At 35.9% G+C, this 21,551-nt stretch overlaps 1 protein-coding gene across 3 annotated transcripts in view; it reads left to right on the top strand.

Moving 5' to 3' along the window:
* RBM33 (RNA binding motif protein 33) overlaps positions 1-21,551 on the top strand; it is a 182,058-nt gene that overhangs the window by 29,420 nt on the left and 131,087 nt on the right. For 2 of the 3 annotated variants that reach the window (XM_036758876.1, XM_036758877.1), the window contains exons 3-5: positions 5,590-5,638; positions 7,766-7,842; positions 9,584-9,896. In XM_036758876.1, coding sequence (XP_036614771.1) covers positions 5,590-5,638; positions 7,766-7,842; positions 9,584-9,896 — 439 coding nt within the window. Of the gene's footprint in view, positions 1-5,589; positions 5,639-7,765; positions 7,843-9,583; positions 9,897-13,634; positions 13,752-21,551 lie in introns of all 3 variants that reach the window. The other variant, XM_036758875.1, reaches the window with a different exon arrangement.

The raw sequence follows: 21,551 nt of genomic DNA, 5'->3' as shown, positions 1-21,551 counted from the left end.
CTGCAGCTGTAGTTCTGTAGCTGCACCTCCCCCGCTGCCCCTGGGCTGGTGGCTGAATTGTAAACTCTGTCCCCTGCAGCTTTTCCCACTAACCTTCTCTGTTGTCTTTGGTGTTTGTGAGTTGAGAAGTCTGGTAACTGCCGCAGCTCACTGATTCAGGGTGCTAGGGACTGTCCTGCCTGGCTCCTGTTCTGGTTGGTCCTGCTGCTTCCCACGCTGAGCTCTGTTTCCCTCCACTCCATGCGCGATAGACCTCATCCAGCGACTATGCAGGCTGTCCTGGGCTGGATCCCTCCTTCCCTCTGCTATTTTGTGGGTTCTGCAGTTCTAGATTTTGGTCAGAGCCATTTTTTATAGGTTTTTGGAGGGACGTGGTGGGGAGCTCACGCAAGTCCCTGCTTTCCAGCCACCATCTTGGCTCCACCCCCCAAAGGCTATTTATGTTCTTATTCAGAACTACTTTGGAGGTTCTTGTGATATATTGATTTATCTGTTCTTGAGGGAACATTATTATTCCAGCCTTTATTTTTTTTTGTAGGGATTTTGTCTCTCTTTTTAAAAAAAAATTACATTTATTCTTTTCATTGGAAATTTCTTGCATATCATTTATCAATCTTTTGTCACATTTACCTGGCATATTTTTTTGCTTTCTCTCCTTTTTTTCATTGTTTTCATCATTCTTTGCTTTGGGGCTTATTTGTCTTTCTTTTGAGTTGGTACAGGAGAACTGGGCTTTAGTCTTTGCCACTTACTGTTATCTTGTCAGAAGTAGTTCCTTCCCTTATATGAACTAACCCATTCCTAAGAAAAGCCTTTTTGTTCAGCTTTTTTTTTTTTTAACCCCGGGTGATATTGTTTTCTTTGTCCCTATTCTTAAAAGTTAAACAACATGAAAAATTTTTTAGAAAGATGTTGTTTGACACTGTTAACCATTGCCTCTTCCTGGGATAGTCTTTTCTTCTCTTGACTTCTAAAACATCACACTCTTAGGTATTTCTTTCCTTCTTTTCATATTTCCTTATCCCTTTTTTTTTGTTCTTGTTAACTTCTATAATTTAAACTATCAAATTTATGTAAATGACACTCTTGTTGGACCTTTTTTCTTGGTTGACACCTGCATTCTACAACTGCCTGGAGCACATTTTGACTTTGATTTCTCACTCACATTTCAAATTTTGTATATTTAAAACTAGGTTTACTATCTTGTCCTAGAAATTGGTTGGTGGCCTTTCTTCACTATTTCTGTTTTTACTCACCCATGCTCCTGTTTTAAAAATCTTGGACCTACCTTTGATTGTTCACCTCATATCTAATCACACACCAAATTCTATCAGTCCTACATGCAGAGTATTGCTCAAGATTCACCTCTTTTATTCATATTACTATGCCATAGCCACTCTTTTAGACAGTGTCATTTCCTCTTTATTCCTAAGTTTTTATTGATACTTGCTGTTATTACATTTCCCAATATAGTCCTCATTTTCCCACTGTCTAGAGCCCCTTTAGTAAATAAAAAAAGAAAGATAAAATCAGTTTAGTAAAATCAACCAATTACTCAACTAAGTCCACCAGTACATGCTATATTCTGTTTCTGCAGAGTATGGAGGAAAGTAAATTCTTATGTTTCTTCATTGGTGCCATTCTAGGGCATTATATTAAAGCTCCTCACTTTTGATTTTTTTTAAATTGTTATACTATACCGTTTTCCTGTTTCTTTGTACTTTGTTTCATTTTATGTCTTATCAGACCTCCCTATAGTCTTCATATTTATCCTGTCTTATTTGTGAAGTAATTTTCTATTACATTCATGTTCTACAAATTATTTAGCCCCAGTCAATAGGCATCTACTTTGTTTTTTAGTTCTGTGCTACAACAAAAAGTGGTCTTAATATGTTTTCCCATTTCTTTTTCTGCCATGCCATCCAGAAACTTCTCTTCCTTGTGCATAGATATGATTCTATCGCCATTAATCAAACCTTTCAGTGATTTCCTGTCACCTACCAAGTAAAGGCCACACTCATTAACCTGACATTCAAAGCCATCCTCAATCTGCTAGTAACCTTCCTTTTCTCAAAAAAGGTATTCTTGAAGATTTGTATGATTACAAAAGAAGGTATGCCATTCCTAGATTCATGGTGGGGGTTAATGGATGAATAGTCCAAGTGCTCTATTGGTGTTCCCTGGGGTATTTAAACAACAACAACCACAAAAAACCCTTTAAAGCTGAAGGAAGGCCTCAAGTATGTTCATTCACTCAACCTTTATCTACCATCCACTGAATATCTTGGTAGTTGTTATCTGCTGAGAAGGTGTCCTCAAGGACCCTTTTAAGTTTGATGCCTGGCTCATATACTTTCTCTTTTTCTGAATTTCTGTATTTATGCTAGGGGTCTTCGATAAATTTGGTATCCTCTCAAACACCCTAATCCCATAATTCCTCAACTTACTTGTCTCACATGACTTACTTCAATCTACTTTAGCCACCCACAAAGATGGATGGTCACAGAATTGATCTTGCCATCATTCACAAATGCACCGATTCTTTCTTTGTGAACTCTGAAATTCTCATATCTGATCACAGTCAATTGTCATTCCACTTTTTCCTCTTCCTTGCAAGCCCAAACCCTATTTTTTATTCTCATTGGGACCTCCAATTATTTGATTCCTCCTTCTCAAGCCATCACTTCTGCACTAACTACACTTTCTTCACTTTCCCTTATTTACCCTTGGTGAACCGTTTCAACTCTGTGCCTTCCTCTTGAGTCTTTTGTCATCTTATTGTATCAGTGAGTTTGCAATTCAAGCATCAGCCTTTCTTCCTACACGTGTTGCGTAATGAAGCTGGAGAAAATCATGAAGCTGTTGACTATGTCCACTACAAAATGATACTACTTAACTTCACCTGGGTTCTCACTATGGCAAAGCATTCTTTTACACTTCCCTAATTAACTAATTATCCCACTCACCACAGTTGCTTTCTCAGACCTTTTCATCCCTCTTAAGATGTCCCATTGCCCTCTCCAACTGAGAACCTTGCCACATATTTTACTGGAAAAATTGAGGTCATTTTCTGAGAGCTCTCTCTTTTCTTCTCATCTCACATCACCCAAATGTTTTCTGCCACTGTCTCTTCCTTTGCTGCTGTCATGAAAAAGTGGCCCTCATCCTTACTATGGCAAGCCCTGTCTTTGTACACAAGGGATCACATTCCATTCCATCCTATCATCTCAAGCAAATTGCCCCCTTCATCATCCTCACCCTCACAGTGATCTTTAATCTTTCCTTGTCTACTGGCTGCCACCATACTACATATAAACAGGTCCATGTTTTTTCTCAAAAAACTCTCACTTGATCCATTCCTGTTAGGGTATTGTTCCATATCTCTTCTCCCTTTTGTGACTAAACTCTTTGTGAAGACTATTTATAACCAATGCCTCCAACTCCTTTCCTCTTGTTTTCTTTTTTAACTCTGTACAGTCTGGCTTGCAAGCTTATTATGCAACTGAAACTGCTCTCCCCAGTTACCTATAATCTCTTAGTTACCAAAAATGTAATGGCCTTTTCGATCCTCATCTTTTTTTTTTAACCTTTGCAGCTTTTGAGAATGTGAGTCACCTCCTTTATACCCTTTTCATACTAGGTTTTCAGGACCCTACTGCATCCTGGTTTTCCTCCTTATCTGAATGCTCCTTCTCAGTCTACATTGCTGGATCTTTGTCCAGGTCATGCCTGCTAAAAGGTGGTGTTCCCAAGGGCTTCATCCTGGTCCCTCTTCTCCCTCTAAACCATTTTTTTTTTGTATGCTTGCATCAGCTTCCATGTATTCAGTTATCATCTCTATGCTGATATTTCTCAGATCTACTTATCCAGTTCTAACCTCCTAACTTGTATCACCAACTTTGTATTAGACATCTTAAACTGAGTGTCCCATAGACATGCCCAAAACTGAACTAATTATATTTCCTCTTAAAACCTCCCTGTCTTCCCAGTCACCCAGACTCATAATCTAGGTATCTTCTATGACTCTTCGCTTTCACCACTCATATCCAGTCTATTGCCAATTACTATCAATTTTACTTTCTTAAAATCCTCTTAATGCAAACCTCCATTTTGTCTTAACATTATCTTGCCCCCTTCTTGCTCTTCTGGCGCTGCCAACACCTTGGTGCAAGTCCTTGTCTCCTCTCCAGACTGTTGGAATAGCCTGTTAGTTGGTTTCCTTGCCTCTAGTCTCTCTCAGCTCTAGTCCATCCTTCATTCAACTATCAATCAAATTAATCTTCCTATAGCACAGATCTGACCCAGGGTGGTGCCTCAAGAAAGTCAGTGTCTCCTTATCACCTTCAGGATCTTTTTGCCATTTTTGTCATTTAAAGCTCTTTAGAACCTGGTCACCTCCTACTTCTACCTTACTTTTCCCTGCATTCTCTTCTGATCTGGGGACAACGGTCTTGTATTCTTGCTTTTGTATTTGAGTTAATTTGTGCTTTTTGTATTGAGTGGAAAAGAAGAAAAGAAGCATTTAAACTTCTGTTGTGTTCCCTTGGCACACTGTGCCAAGTAACTTACAAATATTATCTCATTTGATCCTCACAGTAAGCCTATAAGTAGTCACTGTTATCCCCATTTTACATTTGAGGAAACCAAGGCAAACAGACATTAAATGACTTGCTCAGTCTGAGGCTAGATTTGAACTAGTCTTTCTGACTCCAGGCCCAGTGTTTAGCCATATGACATTGACAGTGCCTCTCCTTACTCCAAAAGAAAAGAAAATCTCTCTCTCTCTCTCTCTCTCTCTCTCTCTCTCCCCCCCTTCCCCCCCCCCCCACATACATATATAGTATTTATTTGTGAGAGGATAATGCTGGTTAATACTGTTTAAATACCCTATCTTACATATTTCATTTTTGAAAAAGTTACCAGAATATTTTTTTTTTTACAATTTTCAGGTGATGAAGGTGTAGGCAAAAATGAGCAGTTTTCATCTGTCTTAGAGACAGATGATCTAGTCACTGTCCTGATTTTATATATGTGGAATCTTTGACCAAGAATGACTTGCCTAAATTTATTCTGTTGCACAGGGCCAGAACTAGGAGGAAAACTGATTTCTAGCTTGTTACTCTTTGTATTGTACTATAATGCTACTTACCCCCTCCCTAAAATGTGGGACTATACATTTTAAATGTTTTTCAACAAGTCAGTCAATCACCATTTATTTTGTGTATTAGTATACATGTATACCTAATAGACTTTATACACATATATGTAGGTATATGTAGGGGTGTGTATGTATACATATACATTTATATGTGTATATATGTATGTGTGTGTATACACACACACACACACACACACACACACACACGTCTACCTATACCTGTACTCATTATTGGAGGAGAGGTGAAAGGTGAGGGAAGAAAATCTATGAAATGTGTCCAAATTAACCTTGTAAAACCAGAGCCTTTGTATAAATCATATGAGCCAGTGGTTAAGTCTTATTATATAATGCTGGTTTATATAAAAGAAACTATAGTGTCTTGAGATGTTTTATTATAGAAATAGATTATTGACTTGCCATTTTTTCCCCAGTGAACTTGAAGATGATTTGCTTGGAGAAGATTTGCTGTCTGGCAAAAAGGTAAGAAACAAGTATTCTTTTTGAAAATGAGTCCTTGAAGTTTAGCTTCATTTAAATAGTGAGAATTCAGTGTGCCGTCAGGATAAAGGGTTGCCCTTGGAGTCAGAGAAGTATCTCAGCTGTGTGACTCTGGGCAAGTCATTGATCTCCTCCTCTGTGTCATAGACAACTTAAAGTTACAGAATAATTAATCTGTTGAAGGGAGTTTAGTCACTGGGAGCTCCCTACCCTGATGAAATCACAAATCTGGACTCCGTTTCCCCCAAACAAAAACCCTTAAATCATACTATAATAATGTATATAAAGCATGCCTTCATGAAAAGCTATTTGTAAAACTATATTTGGAGTATTAACTAATTTTATTTTTTGACAAGGTTACTAGAATGAAAAGAGATATTACTTGAAAGTGAGTCCTTGAAGTTTAACTTCATTTATAGATATAGAAAAGATATAGAAAAACCCCAGCAAAAGATTTGACAATGTCTTTCACCATACCATACTTTTGGACAAAATTTATCCTCATGTGTGATAGCATATAGATTTGGAACTGGGTGAATAAGGAGTCATAAAATATCCAACTCTGCACATTTGACTCTCACATGAACCCTGATCCTTCTTGTGAATCCTGCTTCTTCCTACATCTTGAACTGTCTGCTGTATGTTCCATTGGCATCCTAAATTCAGTGTTTGGGATCCCAAAGCAAATATTTCTTATCTCCCTGAAACTTAACCTATTTCTTTTGAAGGGACCATCATTTTCCAGTTACATTCATAACTTAAATTCCTTATTATCTTTGTCTTTTCTCTTCTCCCTCACCCTCTGTATATTGTCAATGCTTTGATGGGGTTTTTCAGTATCTAAGGACTATCCTTTATCAATGTAGTAACCTTACCAAATGTAGTATAATCTTGCATGATTTGCTCCTGATGAACCCATGTTGGCTTTGAGTGAACGTTGCTTTCTTTTCTGACTATTCACAAACAATCTCTTTTGTAATATATTCTAAAAATTTGGACAGAAAATCATTTGAATACAAGTAGAGGAAGGCAGCAGATAATGAGGGTAAAACTCCTAAATGTTAAAGATGTTCCAAAACATTTGAGTCACTACCTCATAACAACCATTTGCTTAGTCTTGTCTTCTATTTGTATAATATCTTTGGAACCCTCTCCAGTCATACAATCACTGCCCTAGTTCAGACTCTTATCATTCTTCGCTGGACTATTTAATAGCTTCCTAGTTGTCTGTTTCAAGTTTTTCCCATCTATAATCCATCTTCCACAGTGCTACCAAAATAATTTGTTATGGCCATATTTGACCATCCCATTTCCCTGTTCAAAAACATTGGGTTGCTGTTTCTTATTTAAAACACCCCAAATCTAGCTTCAGCTGGCTTTTTCAGCCACATTTGTGCGATTGCCTCACACAATCCTAAAATGTACTTTCCTAAACAACGTATTTTAGAATTCTTATCTTCCTTTTAGGCTAGACTCAACTAGCAGCTACAACTTCTATAGGCTTTCCTAATCTCCCTATTTTTCTCTCCCCTTTCCAAACTCTCCCATCCCTTCCTTCTAATCAGGTTGTGCCACATGTATTTGCATATGTGTTTAGTCTCTTAAATAGAAATTAAAATTTAATAACAGCAAGGATTGTTTCATTTTTGTCTTTGTATTCCAAGCAAGTAGGCAGTTTTTTGTACATGGGATAATAATTTTTGAATATGTTTGAATTCCAACTTAATGTCTCTGTATCTAATTTCCTATGGAACCTAGAAATTTGTCTAGGTAATTAGCTGGTATTCTATAGAGAGGTGTTTTAGTGCTGTGAAAAGTGTGCTGGATCTGATATCAGAAGTCCTAGGTTTATATATTAAAACACTGCCACTTAGTGATCTTGGGAAAGTTACTTAACTGGAAATGAGGGTCTCAGTTTAATAGTCCTTAAAGTGAAAAGATTGGATTTGATGACTTCAATTCTAAATCAGTGGTCCTGTGATTTGTATACCTAGATGACATGTTTTAATTGCAAAAGATTAAGAATAATGTAATTATTATAAATTGGTCCTTTTTGTAATGTTTCTTTATAGCAAGGACAGATATTAATAAAAACATTTTTTCATCCAGAATCAGTCAGACTTGTCAGATGAAGAACTGAATGATGATCTTTTGCAGAGTGATAATGAAGATGAACTAAATTTCAGGTACCTTATTAAGCTCAGTTTATTACATTTTCATTTAACTTGAATGAAGAAAAGAGTACATGTATTTTTATGTATACATACATCATATACTTAAAATTGCATGACATGTAATGTATCATATACTTAAAACTGGGCTTGAAGAGTTTATTTTGATGATTGTTTCTAAATGATTATTTTTTATTTGTGTTTATATATTCTCAGTATATCTAAAAATAGATTATTTTAAAAAATTAATGAAATTTTCATGTTGAATTACTTTTTTGGGATATTGAATGAGGATCAACAAATTTATGAAATTTTTGAAAATACATATAAGATACTTTTGTTATACCCATTTGATATGAATTGTGGCTAATGAACTATGACGGTTCTCTTTTAACACCTTTGTTTATTATTTTAGTTTTATTTCAAGGATGAACATTTTGGAAATGTTCCTTTGGATTCATAATTTGTTTTATCATGGTCATTATTATCTTGGAATCTCCTTTTTTAATTTGTTGAAATACTTTCTAGGTATGAGAAATTGAATTATTAGTATGTTTTAGTAAAATGAATAATTGATTATTTATTACTTTTTTGTTAATTTTTAAAGGAAACGTCTTTGGGAGGAATTTGACATTCAGTCACTAATATAGAAAAGTAAATCTGGTATTTATTACAGTCCTGTGTGTTTTTGTTAATTTTTGTTATCATGAGTGTACTTTAAACCAAACTTAACTGATATAGTTTAGTAGATATTTGTTATTTAATTTTTTTTGCTTGAATATTAACGTGTTTTTTCAAGCCAAGTTACTTTTTTCGGAATTTCTTTGGTTTCAAAATTTTCATTATTTAAATGGTATATTAGGTCATGATATGGAGTTAAAAGTTATTCATATTTTTAAAGTATAGGATTTTTTGAATTTTAAATTTGACTTTTTCTCTTGCTTTAATTACTTGATGTTTATCTTTCATGATTCTTTGCATAAAATGATTATTTTGTGCTTGCAATAATTTTGTTATCACAATATTGAGTGAAATGAGCTGATTTTCTGGGCTGAAGGTAATCTTAATATTTTTAACCTTGGACATGCCCAGAAATTCATCTTATTACAGGTAAGTTCTAAAACACTTCAAAGTTTGTAATATTAGATACATTATAAAAGAGAATTAGTTACTGTGTAAATCCTAAATTTAAAAAATTATGGTCAGAAATATTTAAAATAAAAATACTTATTTCTGTTAATAGAATAACATATATATATATATGTAAGTTTCAAAATACTTAAAAACAGATGTAGTTTTAGTAGTTTTCCTTACTTTTTATTCTGAGAAGTTGAAATTACATTTATTTTTTTCCAGCTACCAGTAATGATTTTTGTCATACATATCTGGTAGACCATCTGGTTGATTTGATTATCTTGATCAAATAGCCTGTAGCTGATGATAAACTGAGAGAGAGAGAGAGAGAGAGAGAGAGAGAGAGAGAGAGAGAGAGTGTCTGTGTGTCTATGTGTGTGTGTGTGTCTGTCTCTGTCTGTCTGTCTGTGTGAGAGTGAGACAGGTCTCTTTATTGAAATGAATTATACAACATGTGAAGCTTAATTTTAGGTCATTGCTTAAGGGAATATTAATCATTTGCCTATTCATTGTATTAAATTTTCACTAGTTATGATTTAAATTTTTGTAGCAAATAATTGATAAGCTTCCTGTGTTAGTGTCTAATTGTATGGTTTATTTTGTGTATGTTTGTCCACTCTAGTTCCCAAGGTGTCACAATTAGTCTTAACACTGCATCTGGCATGGTTACATCATTCGAACTCTCCGACAATACTAATGATCAATCTGTAGAACATGAATCGGAATATGAACAAGGAGAGGATGAAATGATTTATCACAAATCTGATGGATCTGAATTGTATCCTCAAGACTATACAGAAGAAGAACAGTATGAAGGCCATGATGCTGAGTTGACAGAAGACCAAATAGAATATGTTGAAGAACAGGGGGAGGAAGAAATTGACAATGATGAAGTGCTAGACATTGAAATCAATGAACCTCTAGATGAATTTCCAGTGAGTCTTTTTCTTTTGTACCCCCAAAGATAACATTTCTTTGCTTGCATAGGTTTTTAGACTGATTTGAAATCTATTTACTTCCCCTGGGAGAGAGGGAAATTAGACCTATTATCACTGTCTGCCAGTTTCTTTATCTAGGCTATGACAAAGTTTGTGTTGACAGCTTGTTTGGCGGTAGGTAATGCTTCTTTGTCATGCTGGAAAGCTGCTGAGAATCATGACCTTGAGGATTGTGTCCATGAGGAAGAAAACAGCTTTGTGTGGTGGAGATACATTGCCAATTGTTAGAAGTACTTAATGCAAAAGCTTTTATCCAGGCTTTAGACAAGATCTGATAAAGTCCTTCTAAGGTGAAAAGATTATTGACCTGCTAAAGACATCTTTAAGGTGCTAATATTCCAGAGTGATTGATGTCCTGCTCATTCATCTTTTTTTGTAACTGAGAACTGTCTAAAACAGAATAAAGAGATTGGAGGTTAGTTTAGAAAATGTCACACATATAATTTGTTATCTGTAATCAAGGTTGCAGAGATTGTGTTGATTTTAATTTTAGGAAAAGAAATATTTGTGGTTTTTCCTGTTCATATCAATAAAGTTCAGTTATTTTCACATGTCTTATTGATGTTATAAGGGAGAAATGTCCAAATAAACAGTTATACGAAGTTTAATGTGAAAAACTTATCGTATTTGTAATAGAATCTTACCTATCTCAGGTACTGCGACAGTGGTCATTTAGTCCATTCATTCCTCTGTCTTCAGATAGTATTGAATTAGAATTGTTTAGGTGTAATCTGAGTTTTAAAAGAAGTTATGGGTGATTTTATTGTGTTGAGGTGGTATAGCCTATATGTTTTGAATAATTGTGTTTAATGTTTGACTCTTAATGTAAACATTTGCATATATTAAGGTTTACTTGTCTTTACTCAATGGTTGTTTTAACGATGAAACTCCAAAATGTTAGCTGGGTATGCATTGAGGAAGGGAAGGGATAGTGAGAAAGGGAAAAGATGATGGAGTAGTGGTAGTGGGGATAGTGAAATTGGTTGTTTCAGGGAATGATCAAGAGGTTGTTGTGGATGAATGAGGGATGATGGGTAGAGGGAGAAGAAATAGGATTGCTATTCAGGGGTGGAAGGGGTGGTGGGTTGATCTGACATATCATTTTCTGGGCATCTGGAGCTCTTTTTGGTTTTGTGATGATTGGTTCCCTTTCCTTCCCCCACTCTCCCTCTCCCCCCCCGCCCCCTTCTCTCCTTCCAACCTTGCTTCAAAACCCCTTCTGACTGGTCACCTTTCCATATGGCTTACTCCTCTTCCCTCATTGGCCATCTAGCTCTACTGCTGTCATCAAGACACCTTTTCTTTTCCCTGAGTAGCTAAAGGAAGCTAGTCTTGAATTTTTTCCTGGACCTGTAGTCATAGCTCCTGGATTGGAGTTTAGAAACTGTGGTAGGAGTGTACAAAGTACCTTGTGGAGTGCATCCTTTTAAATTGTTTTCTTAAAGGGGAAAGGGAAGAGAGCTATGATTTAAACCCTGAGATCTTTTAAATGTGCTAAATGATTTTTATTTAGTGACTATTAGGCTCATTTTCTTTGTCTGTAAAATGAGGGAGTTATACTAGAACAAAGATTCTTAACCATAAACTTTTTTTTTTGGTCTGGGAAAGCCTGTGGACCTCTTCTCAGAATATTGTTTGTCGCCTACATTCAAAATTAAAGGAAATTCTAAATGTCAATTAGAGGTTAGTGAAAATAAAAATAAAGCTTTTTTTTTTTTCCCAGCAAATTCATTGACTCCCTTCCCTCCCCCCCAAATCTTTCTACATACACTAGGTCAAAATCCCTGTAGATGATCTCTAAGGTCCATTTCCAGCTCTAAACCTTTATAATTCTCTTCAGGGAAAGACAGAATTCTCAAATTGTGTATAACTTTCTTACCTGCATCTCAGCAGAGTTTGCTGTAAAAGGAATTTATGTAGAGTGAATTCTGTTGACTTTGAGCATAAGATCTGTAGTTTTGGCAATAAAATTGTCATAAGATCCTATATAAAATAGTAAATTTTGAAGCTTTAAGCAATTTAGCTGATTCTTTTCACTGGTCTCAGAGTACCCTTACATTTTGCTTTAAATTTTATGTACATTGTGATTTTTTTTTTAAATGACTTTTCCGACACTAGCCATAGCTTATTGTGTTTTGTTTGTTTGTTGTTGTTGTTGGGTTTTTTTTTTGTATGGAAGTTTATGGCCATACATCAGACTTAGGAGTGAAATATTTGCAGTGAAAATATTCTGATTGGGGAAGGGTGTGTGTGAAGTGCTGTCTTAATAGTAATGAAGAAAATTAATAGTTTTTTTTTCTGTTAAATGATGCCCTTATTAGGTATGGTTTGCATGGCAAAAGCAGTGTTTTAGACATTTGCCAAGTGCTGATATTTGGCCATAAAATCAGGAGGAGAAGCTTGACACTAAGCATTTAGGACATGATGGAAGCACAAGATCATTAAAATTTGCAAAAGTTTGGATATACTCTTAATCAGAGTCAATGGTGTTGTGTGGGATAATTGGTAATTAGATTTGTTAGTAAATGGGCATGGTGGTTGCATATAAAATGTTATTTAGGACCTCTTAATTGATATTAGCATGATATTTTGGAAAAAAAATGAACTGTATGTGACATTTTAGGTGTAGAGAGTATTGGATTTTTATTTTATTGTGTTGTATTTGTGGAGTTCCCAGCTCATTGAAGTATATGTACCTTTATGTCTTGGCTAGAAATTTAATTTTATATTGTTCATAATCTGGATTTAGTTGCAGCCCTGAAATTGCACTTGTCATGAATAACGTCTAGTGGTATCCATTGTGATTAATTGGATGAGGTTAGTATTTTCTGGAAAGTGAAAAGGAAACTGAAAAACTATTACGCAGTCTTGGGAGAGAGAAGGAAGAATTTCATTACATTAAGGACATTTATTTTCAATGTTGAAGAAACAAGACTATGACCAGTATTAGATACAGTTAATTCTCAGTTATTCAAAGAGTTATTGCTTAGTTAATATATTGTTTAGGTTGCTTACTTTTCCTTACTTGTTATCTACCTTTATGTCACTTTGCTGTTCATTGAGGAGTGGCTAGGGACACCAAAGAGATTCATTACCCCAGAGAGAGCAAAAGGGTGGGTAGAAAAGAGTACAAGTAAAATCTGTCCGTTTTGTTTCTATGATTATCAGTTCTGATTTTTTTTTAAAGTTGGAATGTGAGTTGAAACTAATGGCTAAAATAGGCATAAAGCTTTGCACATAGGCTTTTAATGAATGCTTGTTGAACAGAATTGAATTTGTACATTCAGATTATATTTATACAATCAATTGAAAGTTGACTTCTAGTTGTCTTAATATTTTCTTCATTTCTCTCTGATAGCACTCAGCTTCTTTTTGAATGGAAAGAACTGATTCTTTCCCTTAGCACTTAGCATTGGACATGGAGGAAAAAACATGAGTTGTTAAGCAGGGTACTCTAGGTATAAAAGCTATAACATTATTTCAAAACTCAGTGTTTAGGCAGCATGATATTCCTCTCATTTTGCTACCTATTTGGCATCGCGTTTACATTGTTCGAACCTGGCTCTAGGTACATTATCGCCAGAAAAGTTTACTGGAATGACAGCATGATTCATGATGATAACGTGTTTAAAAAAAAGATGCGTGAGAAAAACTTTTCTCTTTAATGGCTATTAGGATGAAGAATACATGCAGTCTTATGGTGGGCCGCAAGGAATGCAAGAGCAAGACTATGTGGCTGAAGATGAATTAGAGGAGATGGCTGATTCCCAAGCCGCTCCTGAATCTGAAGAGGTATTTTATTCATCTTTTAAGAAGGTCAAAGAGTTGCTCATTGTTCAGATTTTAAGTAAAAACTTCTGTTTAGGATTAGTAAAAAAAAAATACAAGTAACAGTAAAAAAGAAAGTTTTAGTTGTCTCTGGAGCCTTTCAGAAATAAGTTCTGATGGCTGACCTTTTGAAAACCAAGAGTTAAACTTTTAGTGCCTGAGTATTTTAGTCAATTTGTAAAAAAACCTAAAATAACTTTAAAAACTTGCCATATAACTTCAGTGCCATCTTAAAGTATACTAAGCATCATTTAATCTTTTATGATTATTCAGGGTCATTGTTTTGTTAATAGTGATCCTGTAGATGTAGATGGTATGAAACATTGGCTAAATGGATACTAACCTCTTCAGTATCCCTGAAACTTTTTCATTGAGAGAGGAAAAAAGCCACAGAATTACTTTGTAGCCTCACAGGATCATAGGATTATAGATAACTTACCTGTTCTATCTAGTTTACTAAGACCATAAGTCTTTTTTGACCAAAGCCATCCAAAAACATCCATTGATTGGATATTCAGCCTATTCATTTATCACCAGGCCCTTTCTTTTCAGGTAGGGTCGTTTACCCAAAGCTGGAGTCCTAGGTGATTTAATTCAGGCAGGTGCATTAAATGACCTCCACAGCTTAGATGATTCATTTTGTAAAGAGTTGGAACAGCTACCCTCTTTTAAGCTGTGACTACATACAGGGTAGGGGGTGGATGTATGTGTTAGTCTGTCTCCTTCTTCCTCTCATTCTCCCCCAACTTGTGGTGAGCCACCTCTCTGCCTTTTGTAGTTTTAGAGAATTGTCTGGAGGCACTAAAGGAGTTAAGTGACTCACCATGACCATGTAGCTAGTGTGTCAGAGAAAACACTTGAACCCAGGTCTTTCTGACTATAGGGTCAGCCCTATCTTTTATGCCATGATGCCTCTAGTGTACAGTTTCCTTTTGTTTAAGTTGTATGCCTTTGTTTTTCACACCACATTTGGTTTCTCCATATTTACTCTACTTGATTAACCCACTCCCCTGAATTAAACCCTTTCTTGTAACAAAGAAAAACAGTTAAGCAAAACTAGACAAGACAAGGAAGTATGAAAGCATGTGCAAAATTCCTTACCCATAGTTCTCCACCACTGTCAAAAAGAAGGGAAATGTGTCTCATCACCTGGAAAAAATGAACTGGCAACAAAAATTAAGGATTTTCTCTTTAGGGCTAAGCAGCTGCCACCACCACTGCCCTTGAAGGCATGATGTTTCTGTTCCCTATTTAAGCTGAGAGGATGGGAATGAAGCATCAGTGTGTTACAGTAAAGGCATGCCAGCCATTGGTGTCAGCAGCCTTAATGGGTATATAATACAGTGGAAAGGCTGTGTTGTAATGAATGTTCAACAGGATGCTTAGCCATTCCAGCATTGTATTCACAAGCAGCACACCAAAGCTAGATGCTTTATTAGGATGCTCTTTGGTTTTGATAGCCCTTTCAATGAAAGGTAAAGGACAGAATTGTAAGATTATGATCAACTTAAAAGAAGGAGAACATTTATATTTGTACACAGCTTAGAAAAGGATGAGCACAGAAAAATGTTGATGGATTACTATGTAATTTTTTTTTCCTCCCTCTTGGTTCTGATTAGCAGATAATGAACATTTCTTTCCTTAGTAGAGAAGTGGGGGACTGCCCACAAGTAAAGTTGCATACATACATACCTTTTACTTTAGTCTTCACCCTTTTAACAAACCTAGCTCAAATGCTTTCTTTTTCTGGAAGCCTTCTCTCAATCCCTGACAACTTCCCACCCCTACCTACCAAGTTGTCTTAATTGTCTTTCTCTTTTTTGACTGCCCCTAGACAGTGCCCCTACCTCTCTCCTTCATGTTTTATCTCAAGCATTTTTCATCTGTTGGTTTGTGCTACAGTTTGGGGTAGGTGTTTGTGGATCACCCAACTACACTACAAATTCCATTACAATTTAGCAATCAAAAAGTGCCTACAGCGTGCAGGGCACTTTGCTAGATGATGAAAACACAAAGGAGCTTACGATCTACTTTTCTATAGCTAGCATTGATTTTTGGTACTTTAATGTTTAGAACAGTGCTTTGCATATCATAGATGCTTAATCTATTTTAAGTGAATTAATGAACGTTCACAATTGTTCTGAATATTTTGGGGAGCAGAAAAGAAACATAAAATGGTTTTTATGGTTCTTCTGTGCTTATTGTTCGGTCATAGTTTAGGGTGGTGGCTTACTTTTGGACTTTGGTGTTAGGTTGACCCTCATCTTTTAAGGCAACTTTATATATGTAACTGGTAGTCTTAATGCTCTGCATTCACTTGTATTTTTGGTGTCTACAGTTCTTTTGTCTATATACCTGAATGTCTGTCATGTAACTCTGATAATTCATCCTTTGTGTTCTATCTAAACTAGTGACCTTGGTTTCTTTGAATAGTTTCAGTAGTCATTGATAATTCTTATTACTTTTCTTAAGCATGGAGTTTAATTTCAGGCACTAGCGGTATAACTTGTTTGCGTTAAGAATCAATCTGCAAGCCTTTATTAAGTGCCTACTCTGTGTAAGGGAGACGGAGAAACAGCTGGAGATGGGGAAAGAGAGGTATAGTAGTAGACAGTTGGCCTCAGAGTCAGGAAATCCTGGGTTCTAGACTAGCTTTTGACATATGTTTCTTTTGTGACCCTGGAGGACTTAACTTTTCAGGGCTTTTAAAAGGCAAATCCGGAGACTGTAAAGTTGCAGAGAAGGTGCTTACTTGCATTGGTTGAGGGGATTCCTTCACCTGTCAATTCCCTGTGCTAGTGGCCAGGCTGTATTCCTATAGCTATATGTACAGAGGTGGTGGAATTAAAACCTTAAAACAGAACTTTTTTTTTTTTTAAACACTACTGTGTTTATTTAAAAGAAAATTTTTTTTAAAGAAACTTAAAAAGGGCTTGCAGATAAACCTTTTAGGAAAAGTAGTGTTACCTATTCCTGGATGCCACTATTTTCCATAGTAATATTGTCTCTTTATACCTTTCATATATTTTCAACTTTATTTTTCATTTCTTCTGATTTCTATTTTGGAAGCAGTTAATGGTAAATGAAATTCCATTTTGTAGATTAGAAAATTGAAAAATAGAATCTAAGTGTTTTGTTGGATGTGGGTGAGTTCTCTTTCCTTTAAGATTTGGCTTTCATGGTTAAAGCAGCAGTTCTCAACCGTTTTAGGGTCATCACCTAAAAAAGCTTCAGATACTATATTTAGAACTTAATTCAAACAACCAAATTATTTTTAAGATACCATAGTTGTTGAACACCTTCTGTAGTTTTCCTAAAAATCAATCAGCAAGCATTTATTAAGTTCCTACTGTGTGCTATATACTTGGCTGAGTTCTGGGGATATAGCTGCAAAAGTGGAAGAATTCCCATACTCCAAGGTGGTTATATTCAGTAAGAAATGAAAATTTAAAAACTGTATTCTACTCTTAAAGCTTATTTTCCTTTTTTAAAGTGTAGCACCAGTTCACCATCTCTTAACCTTTCCAAGACATCTCCTTTCCTAGTTGGAACCAAATTCTTCTTTGTCTTAATGTAGGGCTTTTAATAAGTTTTTATATGGCCTCATCTGAAGACCAGTTGAAATGTAAATGCCTAGTGCTAAAATCGTGGTTCAGCTATTTTAAGTCAGTGCATTAACATTCACTGTTACTTTCTTTCATTAAGTGTCAGTGTGATTAAGGCTTAAAGAAGCTTGGTTCTTAAAAAAAAAAAAAAGCTGGCAGCTTCTAACTTGGAGTTAGAAGAATCCTGGGTTCTAGTCCAGAATCTGTGGCCAACTATACCATGGGGACACATGTAAATGGGCTTCACCTATATGGAACATATTAACCCATGAAAGACCTGACACTGCAGCCTTATCATACCTGTCTGCTGGTGAAGCATGATGTTCTACTCCCTGGGCATGGTAGGGGTCTTGCCAGGTGTTGCTTTACTTTGATCTCAAATGGCTGCTGAAGGGTTATGCTGAATGCAGGGAATGAGTAATTAGCCAATGGCAGTATCGAGTAATGACTACTTTGACTAATGTCTTCTTGGCGAATAGGAGATATTTGAAGGAGAATGGCAGCATCAAGGAGAGGTTTATTAGTATAAGTTCAAACTGTTCTTGTGCCTAGACTGAGAGGAAGACTCAAGAGGGAACGATGATGATAGCAACAACAATAACTAGGATATACAGCACTTTAAGATTTGCAAAGCACTTTACAAATAATCTCTCATTTTATTCTCATGGTAACCTTGGGATGTACATGCTGTTGTTACCTCCATTTTACAGATGAAGCAGATAGATAGGTTCAGTGACTTGCCCAAGGTGACCTAGCTAGTAAGTATGCAAGGTCAGACTTGAACTCTGGTTTTCCTGACTCCAGACCTAACACACTATCTACTGCCACATAACTGCCCCCAAATAATATTTATATAGTACTTTAAGATTTGAAAAATGCTTTACAATCTTATTTTATCCTCACAACAACAGTGAGAAATAGGGACTGTTAATACTGAGGCAGCAGAGGTTAAGTGACTAGCCCAGGGTCACTGCTCATGTCTGAGGCAAGATTTGGAGTCAGGTCTTACTCATTCTAGATCTAGCACTCTATTCACTGTACCGTGTGGGTACCTCCTTTGGCAAGAAGGAAGACCACCTTTTCCACTTGGGCTATAGGGAAGGAAGAAAAGATGAGTAAGGATCTTGAGAAATAAGTAAAAGGATTGCTGTGCATTGGTGAGAGCCTAGTTGAGGTTAACAAAAATTTGTAATTGAGAATCAAATCCAGGTTTTCTGATTTCACATTCAGTGTTTTTCGACAGCTACCTTACCTACCTGCTATTGGTTTAAATTAGCAGTTTCACCATAAGGATGTGAGCTTTTCAGAAGTTTTAATTCTTAAGATTACCTTCTTTGGATTGTATACAGGATTGTAGATTGTGTTTTGCAGGGTTTTTGTGTGTTTTTTTTTCTATTTTTATTTGGGGGGAGGGGATTTCATTATTTCAGGGCAGGAGGAAAACTGATTCTTTGAGATAAATGAACAATGTATTTTCCTAAATGTGTATTTGAGGTGTTATATGGCTAAATTTGTACCTAATAGGCAGTGTGCATTTGCTTTTCTTCTATATTTATCTGTAGCTACAATAGATAGTGTTTGTGGTACGTGTATGCTTTAGGTTATGTTTGGAAAGATGACCTTCATACAGGAAGAATCATGAGAGGAAAAAAATAAAGTTTAAAAAGAACTGATTTCTATTAGTGGTATGCCTACATTTTATGAAAAAAAGAGTTTTGTCCTAACAGGAACAATTTTAAATCGACAGTGGAGTCATTTGGCAGTCTTTATATAAAAGACAGCTGTAGAGAAAATGGTATGATTAGTTTCTAAATGTTTTATTTCTTAAAATGAATATATACTGTATATTTGTAACTTCGTAACTAGTGGAATAAAATTATAGGCATGCTATTCTTGCAGATATTTCAACCAGTAGTGATAATTCCTTTGCCATATTGCAGGACTGAGATGCATTGTGTGGTGTTCATGCAGTAAAATTTATTGTGATGCCAGAAGGAGGTTTAGATGTGTGTTTGTCATAAATGTTAATGTAATTGAACAAAATACATGAAAAGGATCTAAATTTAAATGAATAAAATTTGAATAAGAAAAATTCATTTGGGAAATAATTGTTTATAGAAAATATGATTTCAATCTAATCTCAAACTGTAAATTGAATGTACTTTAAAGACTTTTATAATTTGGTAATTAATTGAATCTATATAATCAGAAAAACTGAAACCCAAATAATTTCAATTTTTGGGATTTGTCTCTGAAGAAAATTTTTGTGGGAGTAGTGATTAAAGAAACCGTTGTTTTTGTTGTCCTAATTAAATTTTTTTTTCAATCAGCAAAAATCTTCCTTCTCTCTAACTCTCCCTCCTCTCCCCATACACCCCCACTGTGAAAGAAAAAAAAAACTCGTGTGTGTGTGTGTGTGTGTGTGTGTGTGTGTGTGTGTGTGTGTAAGTCAAGCAACAAAAATTCGTATTTTGGCCATGTCCATTTAAAAAATGTCTCAATTTGCACTCTGAGTCCTTCATCTCTTTGTTAGGAGGTGGGTAAGGTAATTTATCGGGAGTCCTCTGGAATTGTGGTTGGCTATTACAGTGATTAGGATGCTAAAGTTTTTCATGCTTTGCCTTAATAAATTATATAAATTGTTCTCCTGGTTCTGCTCATTTCACTCTGCATCCATTCAAAAGCATCCCCTCCATAATTTCTTAATAGCATTTCATCACGTTTAATCCTATAATTCATTCAGCCATTCTTCAATTTATCTGCAGCCCTCTATTTTCAAGTTCTTTGCCATCACGAAAAGAGCTGCTATTTTTTTTTTCATATCCTTAGAGATTGTTTTGCTTAGGGCTGATTTTTCCTTTAATTTGTCCTTTTAATCCCTCCCCCACCATTACTTCCTTTTCCTTCCTGTTGTCCTGTCTAATGACATGTATTTCTGTACTCTGTGTGTGTGTGTGTGTGTGTGTGTATGTATTCTTTCCTCCTTTGATCAATTCAGATGAGAGAAGGGTTCAAATGTCAGCTGCTGCTCCCATCCTTCTGCCTGGTTTATGTAGACTTTTGCTTGCCCACCTCAGTTGTGAGATAATTTTCTCCAACCTTTCTCTCTCTTACCCCCTACTAATCTGTTGTTCTTCCCCTCTGTTTAAGATCATGAAGGCAAAAGAAGTACTCCTAGGTCCTCTCTAATTAGACTCCTTTTATGACCCTGGAGATTGCTCATCACCCTTGAACACTACCTCTAGCTAGGTGTGGGTCCTCTCCTCAGTCTTCCCTGCATACTTTGGAGCTGGTCACAAATCTTGTGCCTTAGTAGATAATCTTCATGAGTTTCTGTGCCTGGAAACAAACTCATTTTCTAGGGATTTGGCTTCTTGTAATGAACTTTCCTGAACTTATGGTGGTCTTTTCATGACAAAATACAATGTAAAATGCATATTAAATAGTGGATTTGAGAATAGTTTGAATTGGAAGCAGTGATCATTAAGAGACAGCGTGTATCAATCCAAATGATTCATTTCAATAAGTCTTTATTAAGCACCTACTATGTCCTAGTCAGTGGGGATACAAAGATAAAAGCAAAAGCCCCTTGAAATACTCTAGCTAACAAGTTGGAGGGTTACGATTAATAGAAATCATCTAATTTAGTTCCCTTCTTTTACTGAAGTCCTGAAAGGTTAAATGACTTGTCCAGAGTTATGCCAATAATATGTAGCAAAGCATGGTCCTTTTGAGTCCAAATCCAGTGAGCTCTTTCCATTATACTAGAAGTGGATTTGAGTACAATTGGTGCATTTGGAACTGTGTGTTTGATTGGGCCCAGGGAATGGTGATTAATGAATTGTTTTCTGGTAGATTGTTGTGGTAATCTCTCCTCAACCATGTCCTATTTATTCTCTTTATCAATAATTTGCTATTTTTATCTCTGCAGCATCTTTTGCATCTGTCCTCTTCTTTTTGTTTACACAGCTCCTACCTTCCCTTAGTTGACAGACTCTTATCACCTATCAGCTGGACTTTGCAGTGCCTTTCTCATTGGTTTCTCTGCCTCAGGTCCCTCCCTAGTCTAGTCTAGTTACCAGTCTGCCTGTGCTATTCCCCTACTTGATAAAACTGAGTGGCCCCTGTCCCTAAACTGCTCTCTTTTTTGAAGCCCTTC

Source organism: Trichosurus vulpecula, chromosome 5 (assembly GCF_011100635.1).
Source record: "Trichosurus vulpecula isolate mTriVul1 chromosome 5, mTriVul1.pri, whole genome shotgun sequence".
Lineage (NCBI taxonomy): Eukaryota > Metazoa > Chordata > Mammalia > Diprotodontia > Phalangeridae > Trichosurus > Trichosurus vulpecula.
This window is presented reverse-complemented; position numbering and strand designations above follow the sequence as displayed.